At 38.2% G+C, this 25,478-nt stretch overlaps 2 protein-coding genes across 2 annotated transcripts in view; one reads left to right on the top strand and one right to left on the bottom strand.

The window, feature by feature from the left end:
- The window catches only part of Atp13a5 (ATPase type 13A5), an 81,939-nt gene extending 68,744 nt beyond the window's left edge, over positions 1–13,195 (top strand). Inside the window, exons 26-30 of the mRNA XM_013019303.1 lie at positions 1,632–1,806; positions 4,518–4,720; positions 8,153–8,241; positions 10,888–10,968; positions 12,938–13,195. Of these exons, the coding sequence (XP_012874757.1) occupies positions 1,632–1,806; positions 4,518–4,720; positions 8,153–8,241; positions 10,888–10,968; positions 12,938–13,195 (806 nt within the window). The remainder of the gene's footprint in view (positions 1–1,631; positions 1,807–4,517; positions 4,721–8,152; positions 8,242–10,887; positions 10,969–12,937) is intronic.
- A 4,484-nt stretch (positions 13,196–17,679) lies between these two features.
- Positions 17,680–24,999, bottom strand: Hrasls (HRAS-like suppressor). Its single transcript, XM_013019407.1, has 3 exons — positions 24,861–24,999; positions 22,160–22,425; positions 17,680–17,778 (listed from the first exon to the last, which is right to left on the bottom strand). The coding sequence occupies exons 1-3, from the start codon at positions 24,997–24,999 to the stop codon at positions 17,680–17,682; spliced, it is 504 nt and encodes a 167-aa protein (XP_012874861.1).
- Between the last annotated feature and the right edge of the window lie 479 nt (positions 25,000–25,478).

Below are 25,478 nucleotides of genomic sequence, written 5' to 3'. Positions count from 1 at the left end.
CAAATTTTCCAAATACAAATCACACAGTTTCTCCTTGGGGCATACCCAAGCCAGTCTTGTGACATTCATAGATTCTCTCAGATCCACCATCAGTCATCTTATTAGTGTGAATTGTCAGGGACCCTTATGAAAAAGACCCACCAAATTCTATAGTACACAGTTTCCCTGTATTGTCTTCTGGAAATTTTGAGGGGAAAAATGATCTATCTTTTCTGTCCATGTACACTCTACCCCTCCCCCAACCTTTAGCCCAGCACCCTGGTGGGACAACAGTAATATTACTGGATCCATAAGTCTGAGCAACATAAAGCTTCAGAAAGAATGAGTTTGAAGGGCCTTTATGTATCACCTGAAACATTGCAACATTCTCATCCTACACATAAAAACTAGAAATCAGAGTTTACGTGAGTAAACTAGAGTTTACCCTTAGAACATACACTGGCAAAACAGAAGACCAACTTTTGAGCTTTGTTATCCTGAAATAGATACCATTTCCCTAGCCCTCTGCCCCTACAGGTATGAACTTAAACCTAAGTATATACATTCTAGTTTTTTCTTTGCAACAAAGAAACCATGAAAAGGTAGAGGTGACACATATAAGGACAAGGACTGAAACATATCTATAATACAGATCTCTCCTCACATCTCCATGTCTTTCCTGTTATGTCTTAAGAACTTGAGTACATTTTACTTCCTAGGGCTTATTAGGATATGTAGTGTTTAAGTAAGATGTAGTCATCTTTTAAAAAATTATATATCATTTTTAATTTCTCATTATTTCTAATTCTTTTAATTTATCAAAAAAATCCTAAGATAAAAATGCAATGTATGCTTCCCCACCATCCCCAAACTGAAGGCTGAATTAAGGGTCTCTTGAGTCACAGCTTTGGCTCTTTTGCTTTTAGTTTTCATATAGGGTTTTGTATTAACATTTCCCAGGTTGGCTTTGGAATCCTATTACCTCTGCTTCCTAAGTGGTTAGGATTACAGATGTGTGCCAATAAACTTGGCCTAATAATGTCTTAACACTATGATCAAGAAGTAAGATTCTTTAGGGTTTTTTTTTCTTCCCAGAGGGATGGGATGTCGTGGTCCTGTAGCTGTAGTGGTCCTGTTGATTTAGAAAGGAGAAGAACACCCTTCTAGCACTGACCACGGTGACTGGCACACTGAAGTGCTTAGAGCATAATGGTGGAATGGTGAAAAGTGAGGGCTTGTAGGCTCTTATTCCTCTCATTCCAGTTCTTCACTTTTCCATCATCAATGAGAGGTAATATTAATGGGTCTTCACCCACGTGGAAGCCCATCTCTCTCTTTTAAATACCATCTCTGCTTAATCTGGTTACAGGAAAAGGATTAGCACCACATGATCTGGTAAAAATATTAGTCTAAGAACTTTGTAGCTTATTACTTTTTGCTCCGAAGATGAAATCAAATCATGGAAGAGATCAATGCTCCTAGTAATACCCATTACTATAGGCAAAATACACAATTAGCTAATGTGTTCATGTAAACATAAACATAGGCTTTATGTTTATGCCAACTGAATCCTAACACAAGGTCCATGGCAATATGCACTTATATCATTTATGTAATAAAGTTGTAAAGGGAAAACTGCACTTACCTTTCAGTGAGCTGGACTCATGCCTACCCGAAGCTGGCACCGTATCGTCCAGCAGGACAACTTCTTTCTCCTCCCCTGTTGCTCTCCATCTTTTTGAATACTTGTTTCACTGGCATTGTGCAAGTGTGTGCTTTTCTCTCTGTGAAGCAACAGCCTTGGTATTGTGAGGTCTACCGATACAGGTGAGTTCATCTTCTTCGTTTTAAGTATATCGCCCGGGGCTGGGGATGTGGCTCAGTGGTAGAGTGTTTGCTTTGCATGCATGAGGCCCTGGGTTCAAATCCCCAGCACCACATAAGCAAAAACAAAAAAGCCGGAAGTGGCGCTGTGGCTCAAGTGGCAGAGTGCTAGCCTTGAGCTAAAAGAGCTGAGGGACAGCGCCAGGCCCAGAGTTCAGGCCCCACGACCGGACCAAAAAAAAAAAAAAAGTATATCGCCCAACTTGGCTTGAGGACATATCTTAATATTTTGAGTTTAAAAAGTTATGTCACCAGGTTATGCAACATAAATTATGAGTAAATAGGAGAAGTTCCTGAACTAGACAATGATACAAAAAATAGGCACAATGTAGGTAAATGGGTATGGCTGTGTTCTAATAAAACTTTATTTATAAAATCAGGTGGTGAGTTGGACTTAGCATGGGAACCATAGTTGGTTAGGACTTGGTACAGACATAAAAGAGATACTTGCCTAAATTGTTTTGTAGTTTTCAAGTGACTGTCAAAATACTAGTTGATGGCGTGACAGCTCTGATTCCATAAACATTCTACATACAACAAGTCTCTTCAACTCCCTAGGCTTTAATTTCTTCAAACATAAAGGTAGATTATCAAGTTCCTTTTTCCCTCAGGAAGATTTCTTCACCACAAAAGAAAATACTCTTTTTAAATGGGGCATGTATAAATTCCCCTCTCTCCACTGGAATCTAAAGTCCTTGGAGCCACCAAACTCAGTGAAACACAGACTGAAAACTACAAAATGATGTTTAAGACTCTCATTTAGACTCCAGTTCAACAAGTATCATTGGGAACAAATAATTCCATTCATTTTCAAAACCACATTTGTCTCTAAATTTGAGTACCTAAACTCTGAGAAGTCAAATTCTGATTGAAAATAGAAAAAAAATATGGGTATAGCTAAAGCAAAACAAGAAACTCACTTAGCTCTTACTAATGAGCTGCACCAAACCAGCCCTCAACCTTCTTTTTAGTGAAATGAACCAGGTACTCTTTGGTGTTAAACATCAGATCATCTGGCCTACCCATCCATCTTTTGGTAAAAATGTGACTACAGATTGTTTCATTATTTTATTTAGAAAACATTACCTAAATGTTTACTATTTGCAAACCACATTTCTGGGCTCCAATGAGTTCAGAATAATAAAAATTAAATCTAGCAAGCATGTTCTTATTTATAATCCCAGCACGTGGAAAGCTGAATGGGACAGGAAGATCATTAGTTCAAGACCAGCCTGGGATACATAGTGAAACCCTATTAAAAATTATTTTCACTGTTAGAAAATGAATTGTATTATAAAATGTTGTAACAGTAATTTAAATGTTTCAAGCTAAATAAAAAAGCTAAAGGAAACTAGTTTTAGATTTCATTGTTTGAAAAGGGAAAATAAGAATATAGAAAATATATCAATTAGGGCTGGGAAAGCCCAAATCTTAAGAAAAAAAATTATGAGTACATATAATATGACCCAACTGTGCCTAGTGACAATGCTGTGTTATAAATTTGAGTAAAACAAAAAATAATCCCAAGCCAGGCACTGGTGGCTCACACCTGTAATCCAAGCTACTCAGGGGGCTGAGTTCTGAGGATCATGGTTCAAAGCCAGCCCCGGGCAGGAAAAGTCCATGAGACTCTTATCTCCAGTAAACCACCAGAAAAACCAGAAGTGGTGCTGTGGCTCAAGTGGTAGAGCCCTGGAGTTCAAGCTCCACAACCAACAAAAAAAAAAAAGAGAAAACAAAATAATGTCAGAAGAATATTTCCATATTAAAGCAACTCACATCCCATAGCTGAGAAATAAATATATCAGCAAAATAATTACAAAATTATGCACGGAATGCACTAACAAAGGCCAGAATAGAGTGAAGTAGATTCATTTCCCAGTAAAAGTAATTTCAGATATAGCGAGATCTGAAGGATAAACTTCACTTTGATTAGAGAGAACAGCATGCTTGACTCAACGCTTGAAATGGTGGTACTTGAGGAACAGGAGAACAATTCTGTTACTAGTGTAAGGTGTGTGTGTGTGTGTGTATGTGTGTGTGTGTGTGTGTGTGTGTGTGTGTGTGTATGGGGGGGAGGATGACAAAAGATAAAGCCAGAAAGGTAGATTAGGTCTGGAGTAGGAATGTCTTCTAGGTCAATCTGATAAGTTTGAACTTGATTTAGTACCAAAACACCACCATAGACACCTCATGATCAACAAAGTGTCATGTCCAGATCTTTAGGAAGATTCCTTGACTGTATGAGGAGAGAGGATTAGAGTAAGAACACTCAAACTCAGGACACAAGTCAGGAGGGTTACACAAGCGCATGAAAAAGAATACATCCATGTGCATATACACAGACAGGTACACATACACATTCAATTCATGTGGTACAGTTACTCTGAATTAAAACAGTCCCAGAAAACTGCCATTCAAGCTTTCAAAGACAGATTTCTTATCCGAAATGAAGTGCCAGCCAAAGAACAATCTTGGCTTCTGAATTTTATTTCTTCTTTTTCACTTCAAGAAATGAACAAAAGATGTTTTGGTAGTTACCAGTTGGAAAAGATTGAAAACTAGAGTCCCATGGTAGTGATTACACTTTTTTTTTAACTTAATGGGTGAAAAGAGAATAGAAGGTCCCATAAATGCTGGTGATTGTTTTGTAGCGAGTGCTTTCGGGCCAACCAAAGTAATTTCTCAACCAATGGGAGTGTGGAAAGAAACTGGACTGGAAATGCAACTCTGGTTCCTGGTTCCGTTGTCAGTTTTGAGAGTACCACCCTGTGGCCCATAATCACCTTCAACTGCATCACGGTGGCATTTATCTTTTCTAAGGGAAAGCCATTTCGAAAACCCATCTATTCAAACTGTAAGTATGTGAAAGTTACTTTGGCATTCTGAATATTTTTCTGTTTCTCCACCCTCCCTGGAGTTGCAACTCAGTGCTGTAGGTAGAAGCACTTGGAGTTACTCGTGATTGATTGTTACATATAATGTGCCCAGGTAAGGGAGCCCATGGGCAGAAGCTCATTCATTCTCATGTAAGGACAGACACCAATAGTGCCTTTGTCCTGTCCTGTGAATCTTCAGGATTCTTTTTTTTTTTTTACCCAAACATAGATGTCAAGGTGATTTATAAAAGGTTTTAACCAATTCAAATGCAAAGTGGTCTTTGGACAGCTTTTTAACAGTGGAAAAGTTACCTTAAACATTTCATGCTTCTTTTTCCTCTTCTGTATAACTAGAACCCCATCCTAAGGGTGAAAACTATATTGCGCCCTACCTGCCTTCCTCCTCTCTTTCCTTTATTTCTCTCAATCTTTGCCCCCCCCTCTCTTGTTCTTCCTGTTTTTAGTACATATCTATCATTGTTATTATAAGGTGATATACAGAGGAGTTATAGTTACATAAGTCAGGCAAATGAGTACATTTCTTTTTGAACAATGTCACCCTTTCCCTTGCACTCTCCCAGTTTTCCCTCCCATTCCCACCCACAAATTATAGAGTTCATTTTCAGCATAGTGTATAGTCATTTCTGCATCTGTTCACCATTTTTTCTACCCTTCTGTACCTCCCTTTCCTTCCCCAAACAGATAATCTTACTAACAAGACAAAAGGTAAAGAAAGAGAAAAACAGCAACAAAGAAAAAAGCCTTATTTCAATTTCTTAGAGTTCATTTCAATAAATATTCTTTTATATGATCATATGCACATAGCTATTGATCATATGCACAAAGCTATTGACAGCTTTGTGATCCTCCCTCTCTCTCTCTTCTGTCAAATTGGGATTTGAATCAAGAGCCTTACATTCTTGCTTAACTTCTTGGCTCAAGACATGGTATTCTATCACTTGAGCCACACCTTCACTTCAGGCTCTTAGCTAGCTAGTTGAAAATGAGAGGCTCTTGGATTTGTCTGCCCAGGCAGACTTCAAACTACTATCCTTGAATCTCTGCCTCATGAGTAGCCAGCATTACAAGCATCCAGCTTAAAGGAAGCATTTCATATAAAATGCCTAGCACAGTACATTGGAAGGGTCTAGTATTTATGCTGGATACTCCAAAATTCTAAAATACTTCCCCAGTACTAACAGGATCTTAGGATCTTATCACCAGGAGGGTCAAGTCACTTTTCTTCTCTTCCTCCTTCCTTCCTTCCTTCCTTCTCTCTGCCTCACACCCCTCTCAAGAAGGCTGATACCTCTTCTCAGAGGTACTACATCAAGTTATGATGAGAGAGTGAAGTGTCAATGAGCACAGAGGGTAAAATAGGACTCTTCTCACTTCAAAAATAGTGGCTGCTGTGTGTAAGGTCCTCCCTGGGAAGGTTGAGCAGAGCCTCCCTCCTCTTGGCTAAGTCTCTGCCCAGTACCTGCGTCACCTAGCTAACTGGCACACCTGGAGGCAGTCACCTGCCCCATCCCTCCCTGAGGTCACATCCACATCAGGTGTGACTACACCTTCTCCCGCCCCCTGGTCTTGATAAGTTCTGGCCTGGCTGTGGTTCAACTCTTTCCCCGCCTCCCCTTCCTCCCTCCCCCATTGTGTGGGTTTCCAACTTGACCAGAGGTAGCCTACAGCTTGAAAGTAAACCTTTCCCCTGCTCTCTCTTTCCTCGGCTGCCAATTTAATTTACCTAACACTGTGGAGCAGTGGTTGCTTCCAATTTCTAATGGGAACTGATACAGAACTGAGGGAAAGGAGTGGACCACCAATTCTGGAATTTTTAAATACGACTTATGAGGGTTGTAGAATCATTTATTTCGCAGAAACGTTTGGTTAAATGATAATCTTATCTCAAACAGCTCTAAAGCGCTATTTTACAAAGTGTCCTGTTAATATCTTTGACTGTCATTGGAGTTCAGATCTGAAATATGTCTAGATGCTTTATTCTCTCATATCAATACAATGAAATTAATCCATTAATGAAACTTCTTTTTTCACATGCAGTTTAAATACTTAATAATGTGTTATAAGAGGAAAGAAAATATAGACTTATAAGTTGATCATGTCCTATCAGACATTGACTGTGGAGTTTTATATCAATGGCTATCATTTGATCTAGGATGTACTAAGTTAAAATTAAGCTCACCAAGAGGTAATTGAGCCTTTACAGTGATTTTTGGCACCCACACATCCTGGGAACTTTGTCTCTCCAAAGTAAGAAATGGGACAGCTCATTTGTAGTAACTAAAATATGGCTAGGATATTCTTAGCAGAGGATCACAATAGCTCAATAGCTATGTACATATGACCATATAAAATGATACTTATCAAAATGAACTCCAAGAAATGGAAACAAGAGCAGGGTGTGTGTGTGTGTGTGTACTATTTGCAGTTCTTTTTTTCTTTCTTTTTTTCCTATGGTTTATTCCCTGCTGCCACTGTTTTCATTTCAGGGTACCCTTTGTTTTGTATATACATTTATCTGATTTGGGAAAGGGAAGGGGAAGCACAGAAATGGTGGGACAGAGGGTGAACCAATGCAACAGTGATAGTAGACACTATCTTGCAAATGAACCTCACTGTTCAAAAAGAAATGTATTTATTATCTTACTTACGTAACTGTAACCCCTCTGTACATCACCTTTCCCTTTACCTGAATACACAGTCACTTTTACACAGCCACAGCTTGGATGATAAGCAATATATAACACATGGAATAAACTTAATAGGAGATTTAGGTGTCCTTGGTAGTACTTGGACTAGACTCCTTATGTAGAGAAAAATGGGAATGTGCTTAAGACAGGAAGAATATTATCTATATAAGACAATTTGTGAGCAAGGGCAAAAATGTGGAATACTGGACATTTGGAGAGCAGTTTAGAAAGGCTACCTGGCCAGATTGTAGAAGGTCCTTAACTGTTACAGCTCTGTGAACTTCATTTACCTTGCAATGGAGGAGGACATGCTCCAGGATGACTGACAGCTCATCCCATATAAACAACCCACTCACTCGAGGGCAAAGATGATGTGTCAGGGTCTCTCTGTTGGCCATGCAGATGGGCTGGGCATAGCAAGGTATACAAGCACCAGGGACCCTGGGTGGAGATTACTTATTTAGGTTTCCTGTAATACATTTAATAAATAGAGTCTAGCCCCAGACTCATGAGAAAGATTTTCAATATATCACCTTTTATCTTACAAGAATTTGAACATATTTGAAAACATATGAGGATATATCAACACATCTGAAGATGTATCTAGTATTTGCCCAACAGAGATAATTGATTCTGCAATGTGTGCCCAATTACAGGAAACATTCTTTTAGCATCTAAAAATAATGTTTGATGTTTTTGCAGATACATTTTCATTCTTGTTGACATCTGCCTTTGGCATGACGATTTTCATTCTGTTTTCTGACAGTGAAGATCTATACCAAAAATTGGAGGTAAGTGCTACTTATTTGAATGTGTGGTAAGATTCACATGTATCACATTTATACCGCAATTTGAAAGTCAATTGTTTCTGTATTCTCTCTGACCACTAGATATTGTGGATTTCTATTTACTAAAAGAAAAACCATCTGACATTTCTTATCTCACATGTTTTCATATTATTAGTGTTGTCCTTGGGCACATTTATCTTGTTCAAACCTGAAATACTGGGTTTGCATATTTTATTCAGCCACATTCTACCAGTACTATGTATTAATACAATTTATTCTCCAAATTTAATTTTAAACATTTAATAGATATTTTTAATGCTAAAAGGGAAACAGAATGCAAGCGCATGGGCCAATAATGCTTTGTTCAGACACACTCAACATTTGAATGTTGCACATGGTCAATGTGCAGTTTTTTGTGAATGGACATCATTTGATCCAGGTTCTACTGAGTTAAAAATAAATTCATTAACAAGTTCTGAATCTATTTTTTGGGACCTAATATTGTGAGAGGGAAGGTTAACCACTGACTTTCAGGCTATATTTGTACATTGAAGATGAACCATTCTGCAGTGACATTGTGTCCTGGCCTCCTGATGTCATCTATGCTTGAAGAACTCTTGCCATCATTTTGGATTTGACTGTCATCATGAGAGGCTTCATGGAGTAATATAGAACTTGACTAAGGTCCAGGCTGGATTTTGCCAAGTGAGACACAGACTTGCTTCTGATCAGGAAATAACTTTTTGCCTAAATACAAGTATGAAGTATTAAAAGGACTTCTTTTGTCTCAGAAATGCAAAGAACGTAGGGTAGTCAGGATGAAAACGCAAGTCTTGCTTTACAGAGGGTTTAGAAGAGTGTCTACCACTGAGGGAGTCTGAGGAACAAGAAGAAAGAATAAAGGAAGGATTAAGTGGGCCAGGGTAGCCTGTGAGGTTTACATTTCATGCCAAAGCAAGTCAGTGAAGACTTTTCAGAAAGGTGTATAAGACAGATTGACTGTAGGATGGCCAGAGGCCTGTAGAAAGGCAGAGAGGCCTCAAAGGGAGAAGCTAGAATCATTCGTTCAAAACATCATAAACTCTAGACTTTGCTCAGTATCAGGATAACAAAGATAAGATGAAGTCATTGCTCTCAAATTGTTCAGAAGCTAAGAAAGAAGGAAGACTTCTGTGTAAGTAAATCACTCTAAATCAAGTGCTTTCCAGACCAAGAGCTGGAGAGGAGCCTACCTGCAACAGGTTGGTGGGAGATCCCACTGGGCCCCCGCCAGGGCCAGGATATACTCTTGGATCCTACCCATCTTCCCCCAGACCCTTCTACTCAATGTGCTATAGTCCATAACCTTGATCAGGCTGCCCCTACTGAGAAAACAAATGACCAAACATAACACATATCAGTTTATTGATTAGAATTTAGTGTGATTGAAGACCTCGTGGTTATAATCCTTAAGGGAGCCCCACTCCTAGGCCTCTGTGGGTCAGAAATTGGAGATGTAGGCTACCCTTTCACTATGGACATAACCATAGAAAATTAGGGCTCTCATAGCTAATAAATAAGGCTATCTGGTGGTCAGTTTGTGAGCCATGCATCTTTGAAAGTTGTTGTTTAAACTCCTTGGGGGCTGGGAAGTTGGCTCAGTGGTAGAGCGCTTGCCTTGCATGCCTGAGACCCTGGGTTCGATTCCTCAGCACCACATAAGCAAAAAAAAAAAAAGAAAAAATGCCGGAAGTGGCGCTGTGGCTCAAGTGGTAGAGCGCTAGCCTTGAGCTGAAGAGCTGAGGGACAGCGCTCAGGCCCAGAGTTCAGGCCCCACGACCGGACCCAAAAAAAAATAAAAATAAAAAAATAAACTCCTTGCAAAAATACAAATGGCTTTTTTTTCATAAAGCCATTGAATTCAGGATCAGGAATACTATTTGCTCAAAACATTTTCACTCAAAGTAAACTTGCTCTTCTGCCCTAACTTTACTTTTACTATAATTTAACTGATAAAATGAACTCCAGGTGGATTTTTCTTTGGGAGAATCAGAAGCAAGACAATTAGTAGATGAATGGTTTAGTCTTACACCAGCTTCCCTGCATCTCAGATGAAAGTGAGTCAGGCTGTCCTCCATCATACCACTGTCCCCTGAGGTGAGCTTGCTAGATAGATGCTATCAAGCCAGGGAGGGCACAGCCCAGTGAGTCAGCTCTCAGTTGGGTTCTGGCTCTGCCCTTGATTATTGGCTTTGAGTCAGTGTTTGGGCGTCACTGACCTTCCATCTAATCAGCTGGAAAAGAGAGAAAGTAATGCTAACCCTCCAAGCTCAGTTATTACAAGTACGTAAGACAATGTAAGATGGTGACTATGTGCTTTTTAAAGTAGAAGATACGCAATATCTAATCATTTCATTTCTTTTTTTAAATTTTTTGTGAACATACTGTACAGAGGGGTTACAATTACATGGGCAAGATAATGAGTACATTTCTTATCAAGCATTGCAGCCTCCTCCTTTGTTTACCCTTCACATCCCTTCCCAGCCTCCCTCACCCCCACACCCAACCATCCTTCCCCCCCCCCCACCAAAGTTGTAAAGTTCGTTTTCAACATGACAACTTGTACTTCTCATTGTTGCAATGGGTAATGATTTCATTTCTTTTTCAAAGTTCATCCCCACCATAACTTCATGGAGAGTTTCCATTTTGGTGGCATCCCTGACCCACTTCTGCGTGGCCTTCTTTGTAGAGGTAAATTCCGTATATTTTTCTGAATATTTTCCTGGGCAAAATATTTTTTCTAGGGGAAAACAAATATTCATTTGTTTGTCAACAAATGAAGGGTGTGACATTTCCAACAGATACTCCGTTTTAGAGAACTACTTTGATCTTTACATATGGTAGTTACTAAAGTATTTTGTTTTTTAAGTATCCATGTTCTCTTTGGACAAGGATTCAAAACATTTTGGAGGCTATTGAGAAATGGTCCTGAGTTGGTTCTCACTGGGCCTCACATGAAACCATTTTGTTAAGACTTCTCTAATGTTCCCAATAGTTTAGAAAAGGCAAGGCCAGGTGATCTTGTGGCTCTAAAATTCAATGAGACCTTTTAGAGTGAAGAGCAAGCTTAGGAGGCCTTCCTTAATCAAGAGAGAAGGGACAAAGATACCACTGTCCATTCTCATCAATCTCAGCCCTCGTAGAGCATCCCGTCTAGAACTTCTCTTCTACTCAGTGTCAGCAAATTATCCACTCAGCAAAAGGTTCAGATGCAGGTTTTAAAAGAGAAAGGCAAAAAAAATCATGCAATGAATTTTACCTTGCATAAAGGGATCAACCATATGTAGTTGTTATCTACCTATCTATCTATCTCTGTCCATCTCTATATATAAATAGGTATATATCTCTATATCTATAGATATATTTAAAGGGGCAATTAGTATAACATTTCTCAAAGCTTTTAGTATAGGAATTCAATTTTGAGACTATATTTTAAAAACGTAACCTAAAAGGAGACTGAAAGAAATCTACATGTATTTTCAGCATATTATTACTTACCGTGGCAAAATGTAAAATTTAAACATTGTATTTAAACACTTATATAGCAATTATATAGAATTAAAGCTAATTATTAAGAAGATTGTGGCTATATTCTTATTGCAATAAAACAAAAATGTAAGAATTATAATTACATAAAAATTGTGTATAGCAGAAAATTTAGTGGAGTACAAATTTGGACTAATTCTATTATTTTTTTGGTAGTACTGGGACTGAATTCAGGGCTTCACATTTGTAAGGCATACACTCTGCTACCTATACCAAAGCACAGTCATTTGCCTTCAGTTTGCTTTTTACAGAGTCTCACTGCTTTTGAGCAGGCTAGCTTCAGTCTGCCATCCTTCTACCTCTACCATCCTCCTTCCTCTACTTCTTGAGTAGCTGGGACTACAGGCAAGTGCCACCATGCCTGGCTCCTATTATAAATGTGTAAAAATTGCATGATTATGTGAACAAAGAGAAAAGAGAACTCAAAAAATATAAAACAAAAATTATCACATTGCTGGAGGTCATTCATTCATTCAACAAGCATTAATATTTGGTACCTTATATGGGGCACATGGCAAATAGCACAAGTGATAAATCTTTTCTTTTCCCTCTTTCCTTTTATTTTCTCTTTCATTTTCTCTCCTTCCTTCCTTCCTTCCTTCTTTCCTTCCTTCCTTCCTTCCTCCTTTCTTTCCTTTCTTTTTCTCTCTTTCTTTCCCCCAGTCTTGGGGCTTGAACTCAGGACTTGTTGCTGAGCTTCTTTTGCTCAAGGGTAGCACTTAGCCAGAGTGCCACTTCCTACTTTTTTCTGTTAATGTGGTACTGAGGAATTGAGCCTAGGGCTTCATGCATGCTAGGCAAACACTCTACCAGTAAGCCACATTCCCAGACCAAGTTTTCTTTTCTTGATATTTAGTAGATTATTGTATATCATTTTATCATTGTCACTCAAAAAATTCTAGGTAAGCCACTAGCTAGGATATGACCAAGAAGTCAGTATAGACAAAAGGCTGTAAGTTTTCAGCAGATCTCTCAGCTACAGCTCTTGAAGGGAAGAAATGGGGAGATGTAGCTGAGTTTGCAGCAATGGTGCCTGATGATGCAGGCCACGTTGAGCCACCTGGTGGCTAGAAGACTTGCACAATGCTTTGCTTTTCCCCACTTGATTTTCCAGGATGCTGTCCTTCAAAATCGAGAGCTCTGGCTGTTGATCAAGAAAGAATTTGGATTCTACTCTAAAAGTCAATATAGGATCTGGCAAAGAAAGTTGGCAGCTGACCCTACCTGGCCTCCCACCAACAGGACATATTCAGATGATGGCAAAAATGGGCTCTATATCAACAGAGGCTATGAAGACCCTGAACAGGCTCCCGAAGGGAAAGTCAAATTGAGAGGGCAAACCACAGAGCAGCATTTTTGGACCAGGCTGTGATCAGAATTGTCATTATGCATGTGTAACAGTGACATCTTCCCATTGCATGTGGAAAGGTGAAAACAGTATGTGTGTCTTTATATTTCTCTCCCCATCCCAGCATTCTAAGTGCAATTTCTCAACATTCTGACCTTACATTCTGACCTTACATTTATCTTTGATCACATCCTTTACTATCCAGAGAAAAATGCATTCTTGGACTATTATTTTTAATAATAATAATGAACTGCATTCATACTGTGTTATTTCAGGATATCTGTCATGGTAATGAAATTAGAAGCATGAACCTTAGTAAGAGAAAGGAAAGTGAAACAAACATTTGGTCTTTGAAAGTTATACACTTATTACAAGCTTACTTAAGTCTTACATTCACTTGAGAGGCATGTTTATGTTTGTATTTTTTCCAAGGTCACTAAATTCCTTTCTTCTTCTTTTTTTCATATGGTTTTAATAAAGAAATATGAAGTAGCTTCAGAAAATTCAACCCTAACTGTATAGTGAAGCAGAGTTGTGTGGAAATGGGGAATTGCAGAGGTTTGTGGTAATTAAATATGTTGTTGGCATGGGCAAAGCTAGTACCTGAGCAAACCATCAAAATCTGGCAATTCCCAAAATACACTGTCTGGGGGTCAGTTACCTAGAAGGTCCTAAGTATACTATAAAAATAATAAACTTTAAATGTGCTTTGTACTTTAAAAAGCATCACACCTTTATTTCTTGTTTATTTCCAACTCATGAAAACATTCAGTTCTATTCCAAAGATCTGCCCAAACACAACCTTGCTTGTCTTTTAAAAAAGAGGAAAACAGAAAAAAATCCTAAGCAGCTGAGAACTAGTGGATCATGCTTATAATCTAGCTCCTCAAAAGGTTAAGGTCTACAGGATCTCAGTTCAATGCCATCCATTGCAGAAAAAGTTTCCTAGATTCTAACACCAGAATAAACAGCAAGAAAGCAGGCCTGGAGACATGATTCAAGTGGTATAGTGTCATTATAGCAAGTTCAAAACCCTGTACTGCCAAAGAAAAAGAGTCCCTAGAGAAGGAACCCATAATGTTTATAACTACACATGGCAAATCTCATGTTTTAAGACAGACTTGTATCTCAACACTGTATTTTCATCGTAATTATCTGAATCACCTTATATGTGCATTAAAGACCAGACAAAGGTACATTATTTATGAATAAATTCTGCACACTACAGCTTTACTGTGTATTGTGAAGTTGAGAGGAAATTCATTTGGGTGAACATTTAAAATTACCTTGCGATTTCCAGAAAGCCTAGGAGACTAGTCAATTCCATGAGTATCAAATATGTGCCTATCTATGAGGAGTGGATTCTGTGTAAGATAGCATTTAATTGATAGTTCTGAAGTCTTCAGAATGGAAAAATGTTTTCAGTATTTTAGTAATTGAGGTCATAAACATTGTAAGTTTTATTCCTATGAAAACAAACCCTCTTACATTTTGTTGGCCTTTTAACCTTTTCTTGTGTTCACAGCTCTTTCAAAATGTGCCTAATTTAGTGGCTCCTGATAACAAGATAAAAAGGCTTTAGAAAGATATTTTCAGAGGCTGGGAAGGTGGCTCAGTGGTAGAGTGCTTGCCTTGCATCCATGGGGCCCTGGGTTCGATTCCTCAGCACCACATAAGCAGAAAAAGTGGTGCTGTGGCTCAAGTGGTAGAGCGCTATTCTTGAGCTGAAGAGCTGAAGGACAGAGCCCAGGCCCAGAGTTCTGGTCCCAAGACTGACAAAAAAAAGGGGGGGATATTTTCAGCTTATGATTAAAAATGTTTATCACTCTTTTTTTAGTTTTTTTAATTTAATTTTATTTTTTATTGTGAAAATACTGTACAGAGGGGTTACAATTATAAACATGTTTATCACTCTTAAAAGTACGGTAGCCAGATTTCCTTGAGCTGACATTTGCATCCACTAGTTTGACTTTTAGAGTGAAAAAGATTCAAGTGATACAATGTGATATTTAAATTCCATAAGGTATTTAAAAATCCCTTATTCAATGAAGGTTTGGCCTTTATTAATTCCAGTTTTACCAACAACTTATCAGATATCTGGTGGCTGATAGGTCTTTATTTCACATTTATTTTTGGGAACATGATAAAGATGAGCTCCATGACTGATTGCTAAAAGGAAGGTTTCAAAATGTTGGTAAAACATTTTGATAACAAAGTACCTGACAAGTCAGGTGCCAGTGGCTCACACCTGTAATCTTACTTAGGAGGCTGAGATCTGAGAATCATGGTTCAAAGCCAACCCAGGTAAAAAAGTCCATGAGCCTATTATCTCCAAGTAACTAACAGAAAACTGGAAGAGACACTGTGGCTAAACGTCATACAGTGATAGACTTGAATGATAATGCTCAGGAACAGTACTGAGGCTCTGTGTTCAGGCCTCATAACTGACAAAAATTAAATAACAATTTAAAGAACACCTGGCAAATGGGCAGTCCGGGCTGCACTACCGCCTGAGTGGTTGTTTCTATGGAGAACTGATGACTAAGTTTCTGAGCTCAGTTTTTCAGGGTAAAAACCACTGATGCTCAAACACAATTGCTATGAGAAAATGAATCCAAAAGTCCAAAAGTGTAATTCTGATACTACCCAGTACAATAAGGACTGCTTTCTGGAGTGGAGACACCCAGAATTTTCTAGAAGCTTCTGTCTAAAGGTTCCAAGTTCCAGTTACTCTCACTGGCCAGTGCTCTACCTCTGCCAAAGCCAAGTCTCTTGCTCTGGGTTAAGAGTTACGCTCTGTAAACATCTTTAATCAAAAACAAACAAAAAAGCCAAGCTACTTCTAGTTTTAACTTAATCTGACAATTCTAGAAAACTGTTCATTAGTTGATGATTACTTGGGATTAGAACATAAAAAAATCCCACAAAGATCTGAATTTGGAATGAAAGTGAAAGGATACTTTTAAACTTCATACCTCCACAGAAGATGGGTTTGGCAAGAAGATGGTCTGGGGGTTATCTAGAGACAGAGTGAGTGTCATAAGAAAGGAAGGCGCTGGTTAAGGAGAAAGGAGGGAAGAGAAATGAAAGCTTTGCAGACTGGCATAGGAACCCTTCTATTATTATTGTTTTGATTTTTGGTGTAGGTGCTGGGGTTTGAATTCATGGCCTGGGTGCTGTCCCTTTGCTTTTTCAAAACTCAAGGCTAGTGCTCTATCACTTTAGCCACAGCTCCACTTCTAGCCTTTTTGCTGGTTAATTGGAGATAAGAGTCTCACCGACTTTTCTGCCTGGCTTTAAACTATAATCTTCAGATCTCAGTCTTCTGAGTAGCTAAGATTAAGGTGAGAGCCACCAGCACTGGGCTATTACAGTTACTCTTAACCCTGCAATTTAGTTTGTTGAGTATTTATAGCCCTGGAATAAAAGTCTAAATTAGCTTAATAGGCCTAAGACATGTATGTGTTGAGTTTTATAGTTGGTAATTTTTTTTTACCATATTCTAGTTCACTCATCTCGCTGTCAACCACCACTACCACCACCATGCACCCTCCTACCCCATTGACAGGAATGTTGTATGTTGTTCCAGGGAGGATGCCAGGCTGGATGTGTGGTGTATGGAATGAAGTTACAAAGTCCAGTTGAGCCTTAACCTAGTGACCTGCATCCTACCTTGCTTTATCTGCTGCCACCAAGGAATCTACTGCAGTGGTATTTAAAAGTAGTTTGATTACAGGCTCCTGCCTGGAAATCCCAGCTAAGGTGCTGGGATATGAAGATTATGGTTTAAAGCCAGCCTGGGCAGGAAAGTCTGTGAAACTCTTGTTTCCAATTAATCACCCACCCCAAAATCCAGAAATGGAGCTGTGGCTCAGGGACAGTGTTCCAGGCCCCGAGTTCAAGTCCCAATTTTTGGCACACATAAAGGAAAACTCTAAAATAGTGTCTTCCATCCTCTTCCTGCCTTCCAGCACATAAACAGGCGCAGAAAAGTTAAGGGTATATTCTCAAATGGTTTTGCCATTCAGAGTTCTTTAAGCTGCCTACCCCAAATACTTAATTTCTTAGTTTCATATTGTACAAGAAAAGGCATATGAATTTAATGTCAACCGTAACAATTTGGGCTCTTAACATTCCTTTCAAAACCATATAATTGGTTCTCTATCTCTCCAGTAAAATAGCTATCCTTAGGGAAAAGGAAAACAGCATTTATAGTAAAAGAAAATATGCCATTGGTTTTGTTAAGATCCTTTGCAGTCTCACTTGGAAGGCTACTGCTTTTTGTTTAAGCTGCCATAGATTTTAAGAAAAATCTATGCTAGGAGGAGAAGAATATACTTCATTGGCTCAATGAGAAGATAATGTCAGTAAGTAATTTATTAAGGAACTGGCTATCCATCATCAAAATTTGGAACAATGCTGAGGAACTGAAAATAAGTACTCATCCCAGGAAATCTTTTACTCTTTCTTGTGTATTCTTTCAGTTCCAATATCTCTTCAGTAATTTGTTAATAGAATTTTGTTCGTCTCATTGGAAACAAGCCCAGAGAGGAGAAGGCACCAACAGCAGCTGTCACTAGTCCAAGGATACTTTTTGCTCGGTTGGCCTGAAAGAAAACAAGAAATAGAAAATGCATCTTTTAGCTAAAGATATGTCAATGTCCCAAGTAAAGTTCTATTAGGATTTTTCACACTGAAGGCCTGTTTTAATGTACAATGAACATGCCAAGGCAAAATTCTGTATGAAGATGAAGAAATAAAACTACAAGCTTTATAATTAGGCCAAAGATATTAGATGAACCCATATAGTTATACAGTCCCTATACATGGAGAACACTGACAGGTGCACAGGTGAGAAAGGAAGTGCTACTGCCGTTCTGCAAAACATGGAAGGTAGTAAGTGATTTGTCCAAAGTCAGGCCAACCAGGATGTTTAGGGATAAGTTCTGTGGCCACATGTGCTCATGTGCACATTTCCTGACTAAACGAGTTCTATTAGTCAAACAGATCAGTGCTGTGAACTGAGCTAAGAACCTACAAGCTTCCTTTTTTTTTTTTTTGTCGGTTGTGGGGCCTGAACTCTGGGCCTGGGCACTGTCCCTCAGCTCTTCAGCTCAAGGCTAGCGCTCTACCACTTGAGCCACAGCACCACTTCTGGCTTTTTTCTTTTTGCTTATGTGGTGCTGAGGAATTGAACCCAGAGCCTCATGGATACAAGGCAAGCACTGAATCACTGAGCCACCTTCCCAGCCCCAGGCTCTTATTTTGTTAGATATAATTTCTGTTCTGATAAACACACTTCAAGAAAAGTCAATAATAATATTAACTATCATGTCAAATTAATTTCTCATACAGACCAAATAAGCCACTCTCAAGCTCAATTGTCCATAAAGGAGTCCAGACACTGCCAAATTTAAGGGTATTAATCATCATCATGAGGGACTAATGAATATTCATGGTTTCCCTGGCACTTAACTAATACTGCCTTCTATCCACATGCATCTGAATGCAATTTTAGGACCGAAAGGTCACATTTGGACTCTTCAGTGTCATCACATATTCTTAGAATGACATTTACTGTCTGAGAATTAAGAATCAAGGTCTTCAAACAAAGTAAAACATTTTTGCTAGATGACAGAAGACTAGTCTAACAGCCAGAAAGCTGACCCTGGTCATATTTGCGTTTTTTAATTTTTTTATTGTAAAAATACCCTACAGAGGGGTTACAATTACATGGGCAAGGTAATGAGTACATTTCTTATCAAGCATTGTTGCCTCCTCCTTTGTTTCCCCTTCCCATCCCTTCCCATTCCCCCCCACCAAAGTTGTAAAGTCGTTTTTCAACATAATGACTTGTACATCTCATTGTTGCAATGGGTCCACCTGTATCCCTATTTAAAGTTTATTTTTGCCCTTCCCCTCCACAAATTATACCAACATCAAATACAATGAAAGCAGGGGTTATACCATGGGGGAGGGACATACAAAGCAACAAAGAAATCATTTTATAAATATGACCCTGTTCATATTTGAGCACAGTCTCTGACCAGCCCACAGGATTCCACCACTGAGTTTACCAACAACACAGTGCTGCCTTCCTCATTTCTGTTTCCTCATGGGGAATAGACAATTACTCATTTTTCTAGAAGACAACACTCCATCTAGGACCATCTGACCCATAGATTTTAACACCTCAGGATGTTCTTCGTGAACTAACATGCACCAAAGCATTTATTTTGTGTCTTACTTAGAATAATAAAGTTGTCAGTTTGACTCCGCCTGCCTCTGTGAGCCTTTCTATTTGTGGGCCACTGAACAGCCTCACTCTGCCATCTGCGCATGCCCAGTGAAACACGAGGTGTTTCTAGAGTGACTGCACACAGGTACTGTTTGGCAGGCTTCCAAATGACTGCAGGGGTTAGCCAGTGTCTCTTTCCTGAACAGTGACACCCCCGGTGCACTGCAGCAAAGTCTGAGTGTATTTGTGTTGGCTTGCATGGGCTTACTAAAGGTCGTGCCCATCTTTTTCAGATATACTTTTAAGTATAGAAACAAGCTAAAAAGGAATGAGTGGTTTCCTGGGATCTGAGGCAAAAGGAAGGTGAATATTTAAAGGTAGAGCACAGAAGATATTGAGGGTGGAAGAGGCTATGCTTATAGGGTGAAGAGGAATACTTTCTTTTTCATGGAACATAAATATTGATATAAATGTGGAAAGAAGATGGGTTCCAAATTAGAGTCAAAGCCGATAGATGCAATCTTTGAACGTTCGTAGAATTTAATTGCTATTTATTTTAGTGACACTGCAGTTTGAAGATGAGCCCTGCACTTGCTAGGCAGGCACTCTACATACCACGTCAGTTATTATCATTTTTACTCAGGCTGGACTGGATAGTGATTGTCATACTTATGGGATTGTCATACGTGAAATTGCAGGTTTGTGCTCAGCTCAGCTTTTTTGTTGAGCTGAGGTCTTGCTAACTTTTTGCCTAAGCTGTCCTCCAACAGCAGTTCTTCTGATCTCCTCTTGCTGAGTAGCTGAGACTAGAAGGATAAATCACCCTACCTGGACAATTTAACTGCATTTCACTTTATCTAGGTATGATTGTTTCAAAAAGCTAGATATTTAGTACATAAACCTGATGTATTTGGATGTAAACATACATCCAAATAAGAAATCATCAATATAAGTAATACCACATACTTATTCATTACCCCCAAAAGTTTCCTCCTATTACCTTTGTTGAGTTCTATTCTTGATGTTGATGTTTTCATTTTATTTTATTTGTTTACTGGTAAGAGGATCTAATCTAAGATCTACCCTCTTGACAAAAATTTAAGTATAAAACAGTAATGTTAATTGCAGGTACTACGTTGTACACTAGATCTCCATATGAATTCATGTTGTGTAACTGAAATTTATACTCTTTGACCAATGGCTCCCCCATATGCAAAAATATTTAGCCAATAAACAAAAACTACTTGTGAATTTAGAGAACAGTTTTGTCATTAGTGAAGAAGCATGGAGCCCATTTCCTAACATACCACCCATTTCCAATGCAGAGGTGAGGATGAGTCTGTGAGCAGCTTGTTTTCTAGCTCACATTTCTTATTATATGTAAATAGAAATTCATTGTGTTAATCTATTTCCTAATGTGAATGAATTTCCAATTGAATTATTTCCTAATGAAAATAAAAATAAACATAAATATACCGTTCCATTATGTTCTATTTCCTACTTTTGCAAGCTTTTTCTTTTTTTTCTTGGTCAAGTTGTGGGGCTTGAACTCAGGGCCTGGGTACTATCCCTGAGCCTCTTTGTGCTCAAGGCTAGCACTCTACCCCTTGAGCCACAGCTCTACTTCCAGATTTTGAGTGGTTAATTGAAGAGAAGGGTTTCACAGGGACTTTTCTTCTCTGGCTGGCTTTGAACCAACCACAATCCTCAGATCTCAGCCACCTCAGTACCTAGGATTATAGGCATGAGCCACCAGTGCTTAGCTCTTTTGCCAGCTTTTTTCATGAGAGGACTCACATCTCATTTCTCAGGAGTAGGTGTAACTGATCTACCACCCCAACATATAGGAAGCCTTGGATACATTTTGAGTTGTCAGTATATTCATAGATTCCTATGCTATTATTGAGTTTTTAGCCTCCTTTAAAAACAACCTTCCAGAGTTGAGTAACTATGAAGTTATTTTAGTATTGATTTTAAAATGAAGTTTCATAATGTATTTGGAGAAAGAAGGTTTTCTCTAATAATTTTACATATTCATTGTCTCATTGACTTGATAAACCTCTGCATTAAGTCATCAGTGATGGAACTTGGTTGGGATATAGATAGGGAAAGAATAACTGACATAAGCCCAGGTCACTGGGAATTAATGTAATACTACAAAACAGTGGTAGAAACTTACAAGACTCTAAGATATTTCAAAGTCAATCCCTTAAAAAGCATCCAAAATTCAATGAACAAGGATCTATACCAAAGCACAATATATGACTGAAAATTATCATGGCAAGGAAATAGAAAATATTTGCAAACCCACACAGATGCATCATCAGTTAGCCTCTCCTCCTGATTGGAAAAGAATCTACAAAGGGCTATTGATATTTTCAGCAAATGAACTCTTACTCCAAGATCAGCATCCTTTTTGGCACATTCTTTGCAGTGTCTGAGGCGAAAGTACTAATTGGAACTTGTGTAAGGTAGAGTAATGAGGAAACTTTTCAAAGAGCAGAAGACAATGATTGACAGACAGCTATGGACTTGATTTACTTCGTCTCTTCTAGCCCCAAATTTATAACACTCATTCTGTTTAGCCACTTACTTGCTCTTTAATCTTGGGAAACTCAACTTCCTGTATTTTTCAGTGTTTTGTTGCTCTTTTCATTTAAGAACTGGGAACTTCACAATACCAAATAACTAATGATAGCAAATAACTTTTTCTACAAGTAAGAAACTTGTGTCTCCTAAAGAAAACTTACTTGCTCTGAGACTCCTTCTCCATACCGAAGCAAAGTCACCAAATGCTCACAGTTGTTGGACAGGAAGTTATATGCCACCTCTTGTCCAATAACAAACTCTGACCTTTGAATGACTTCATCCACAGGGAGAGGGGGTAAGATGTCATCGTATTTATTGTTAATTCTGTATGTGTCATTTCCCACAACATCTTTCAAGAGCTGCATCTTCACCAGGGCCTTCGTGTGGAATACAGACTTGGCACTAGTAAATGAGGAAGGCATGCCATCTGTAAGGAGAATTCTGGTTAATAAGGGACAGAGACTCCAATATCATCCAAAGAACTAGCTCTGCTCCTCTGATACCATCAAGTAACAATCAATCTTTTCAGGTATAATTACTCATTCTGTAAATGCATTAGTAATACTATAAGAATGAGAATACAGGACACAAAAACCTTTCTAAAAATTTATGACTTTCTCATTGATCAAATTTAATGAGAATATTCTAAGTTCCCTATTCATTAACATTATAGAGGTCCTTGTGTTTCTAATGCAGTATGGATATTATTTACCTTTTTTGCTTTGAATCCTCCAAAATCAACATTTCAGGGCTTAGTAGGAGGGTCACCTTAGTACCTAAGGTGCACTCATTCTGAACACTTCACACACTTCTTTCAACTAGATTTCAGTATGTGAAACAAGTTCCTGTGCTGAATTTGCATGGTAAGCCAGTCCTCTGGCGGTTAAGTTGGGGTCTTGTTTTTCTAATTTACATATGGGTCCCTTGTGTATCACATCTTTGTCAGCATCTGTTGTTGTGTTGTTTTCTTCATAATTGATATTAGTTAGGACTAATGTGAGTTTGAATTTCAATGCTGTTTTGATTTGCATTTCCTTCATGTATTTATTTGACATTTGAATTTGTTCTTTTCAAAATTGTCCAACTGATTTGGCCATTTATACATCACTGCTTTTTGTTTTGTTTGTGCTGGTCCTGTAGCTTGAACTCAGGGCTTGCATGCTGTCTCTGAGATTTTTGTTCAAGGGTAGCTCTGTACCAGTTGAATCACAGTTCCACTTCTGGCTTTAAGAGTTTCACGGACTTTCATGCAGGGGGGCTAGCTTTGAACTGTGATTCTCAGATCTCAGCCTCCTGAGTAGCTAGGCTTACAGGCGTGATACACTGGATCTGGCTTATTTTTTTTTGAGATGTTCACACTTTCTAGCTATTAATATTTTGTCAGAATAATAGTTGGCACAGATTGTTTCCCCTTCTGTAGACTGTCTGTTCACTCTAGTTAAAATTGTATTTTATGTTAAGGAATTTTAAAATTGGATACAACCATGTTTGTCAATTCTTGCTCTTATTGACTAAGTGATTGGAGTTCTTTTCACAAAGTCATTATTTATGCCTTTATCTTCAAGTTTTTTCCCTGTGTTTCTTGAATTAGTTTCAAAGTTGCATATAGTGAATTAAGATCTTTGATCCATTTGGGGTTGATTTTTTTTTTTTTTACAAACAGGGTAAGAATTAGTGATCTACTTTTAGTGCTCTATATGTGGATATCCATCTTTCCAGACACCATTTGTTGAAGAAACTGTCTTTTCTCTAAAGTATCTTTTTTCGATCCATCAGATCTCTTTAGCTGTAGACTTTTTTTTTCTGGATCATCTAGTCTCTTCCATTGGTCTATATGTTTGTGTTTGTGCCAGCACTGTATTGTCTTGTTACTAAGTATAATTTGAAATCCAGTATTATGACACCTCTAGCATTGTTTTGCTCAGGAAAACTTTGGTTATACAGGGTCTTTAATGCTTTAGTATAAATTTCAAAATGGATTTTATTTTCTACTTCTGCAAAGAATGGAATTTAAATTTTGATGTGGCTAGAACTGTATCTGGAGATTACTTTTAGTATTAGCAATTTTCACATTAATTGTACAAGTTCATGAATAGATCTTGCTTTTCTTATCCATTTTAAGTTTTTATACTCATAATAGTTTTCTGATCACTTCATCTACCATCTCCATCTCCTGTCTTCTGTACTTCTCATCCCAATGATGTATTTTTTAAAATATCACTAATCTCCCTTTTTACATCTAACTTCTATAATTTCTTCTTGTTCTCTCTACTATATTATTGTCCCACCATGCAGGGAGATATCTATATGTTCTCTTATGCCTAGAAGAGCTTTCAGCACATTTTATGCCATCATCAATAGTTATTCAAATTAAATGTATTTCTATGTGATCTATAAGAACATAAAAACTGAATGGCATTTGCGGCACATATCTTCCCCACCTGGTTATTATTATAATTATTACTATTATTATTATTATTTGCCAGTTCTGGGGCCTGAACTCAGGGCCCGGGCACTGTCCCTGAGCTTCTTTGCTCAAGGCTAACACTCTACCACTTGAGCCACAGCACTACTTCTGGCTTTATCTGTTTATGTGGTACTAAGGAAGCAAACCCAGGGCTTCATGCATGCTAAGCAAGCACTCTACCACTAAACCACATTCCCAGCCTATTGTGAGTTTTGTTTAATGTACTGATCACCATAAATTGGTCTACATGATTCCTGCAATGACATTTTGGTCTTAAACATAGATTAGCTTCATTTTTCTGTTTTCTACATTTTGTTTTGATTTTATTCCTCATTCCTTATTACAAGAAATTCCTTATTACAAAAGCTCCCAGAAGCTGAGTAAACAAACTTTACCTATAGGTGCTATGTTGATAACATAACCATCACCCAAGTACAAAGCCCAGTGCTGATAGCCAGGACGGAACACTTCAATCAAGTCCCCTGGATGGGGGTTGCCTGGGTAGGTCAAACTGAAGCAATCATTAAATGCCATCTGCAATGACAAATACAAAGATGGTCTAGCTGATACAAATGGCTAAAAGTTCTAGCTTAAGCCCTGTTTATAATACATCCCTTATGAAACCCTTAGACCCATTTCATTGTCTTTTTCTTTGAATGATTCCAACTCAATATGTGTGTGCCAATAGGCAAGTTAATTCTCTCTTTGAATCCACAAACTCTCAGTCAATATAATTTCATTCTAAATTTAAAAAATATGTATTAAAATGCCCTATATAAATAAAAATGATTAATAAAAGGAAACAATACTCTGTTTTACTATGTATATGCTCTGAAAGATATTATAAAGTGTCTACATGCTTGTACTTTAACGTGAAAAAGTCAGAATTCCAGCATAAGATCAGAAATTCTTTAGCCATTTATCTGCAGTATAGTAAAATTAACGAGTAGTTAGATATAAATGTTAATATTCTATGAACATTAAAGTTTGGGAGATACACCTTATACTTCAAA

Source organism: Dipodomys ordii, unplaced genomic scaffold (genome assembly GCF_000151885.1).
Source record: "Dipodomys ordii isolate 6190 unplaced genomic scaffold, Dord_2.0 Scaffold45, whole genome shotgun sequence".
Taxonomy (NCBI): domain Eukaryota; kingdom Metazoa; phylum Chordata; class Mammalia; order Rodentia; family Heteromyidae; genus Dipodomys; species Dipodomys ordii.
The sequence above is the reverse complement of the archived record's forward strand: the minus strand, read 5'-3'. Positions and strand labels throughout refer to the sequence as shown.

Excerpts from the sequence above, each read along its gene's own strand:
- Hrasls (XM_013019407.1), bottom strand. The coding sequence starts at position 24,999 with ATGGCATTTAATGATTGCTTCAGTTTGACCTACCCAGGCAACCCCCAT. Across the intron at positions 22,426-24,860 it reads TATCAACATAGCACCTATAG|ATGGCATGCCTTCCTCATTT; the intron begins GTAAAGTTTGTT and ends TTCTCCTTACAG. Across the intron at positions 17,779-22,159 it reads GAGAAGGAGTCTCAGAGCAA|GCCAACCGAGCAAAAAGTAT; the intron begins GTAAGTTTTCTT and ends GTTTTCTTTCAG.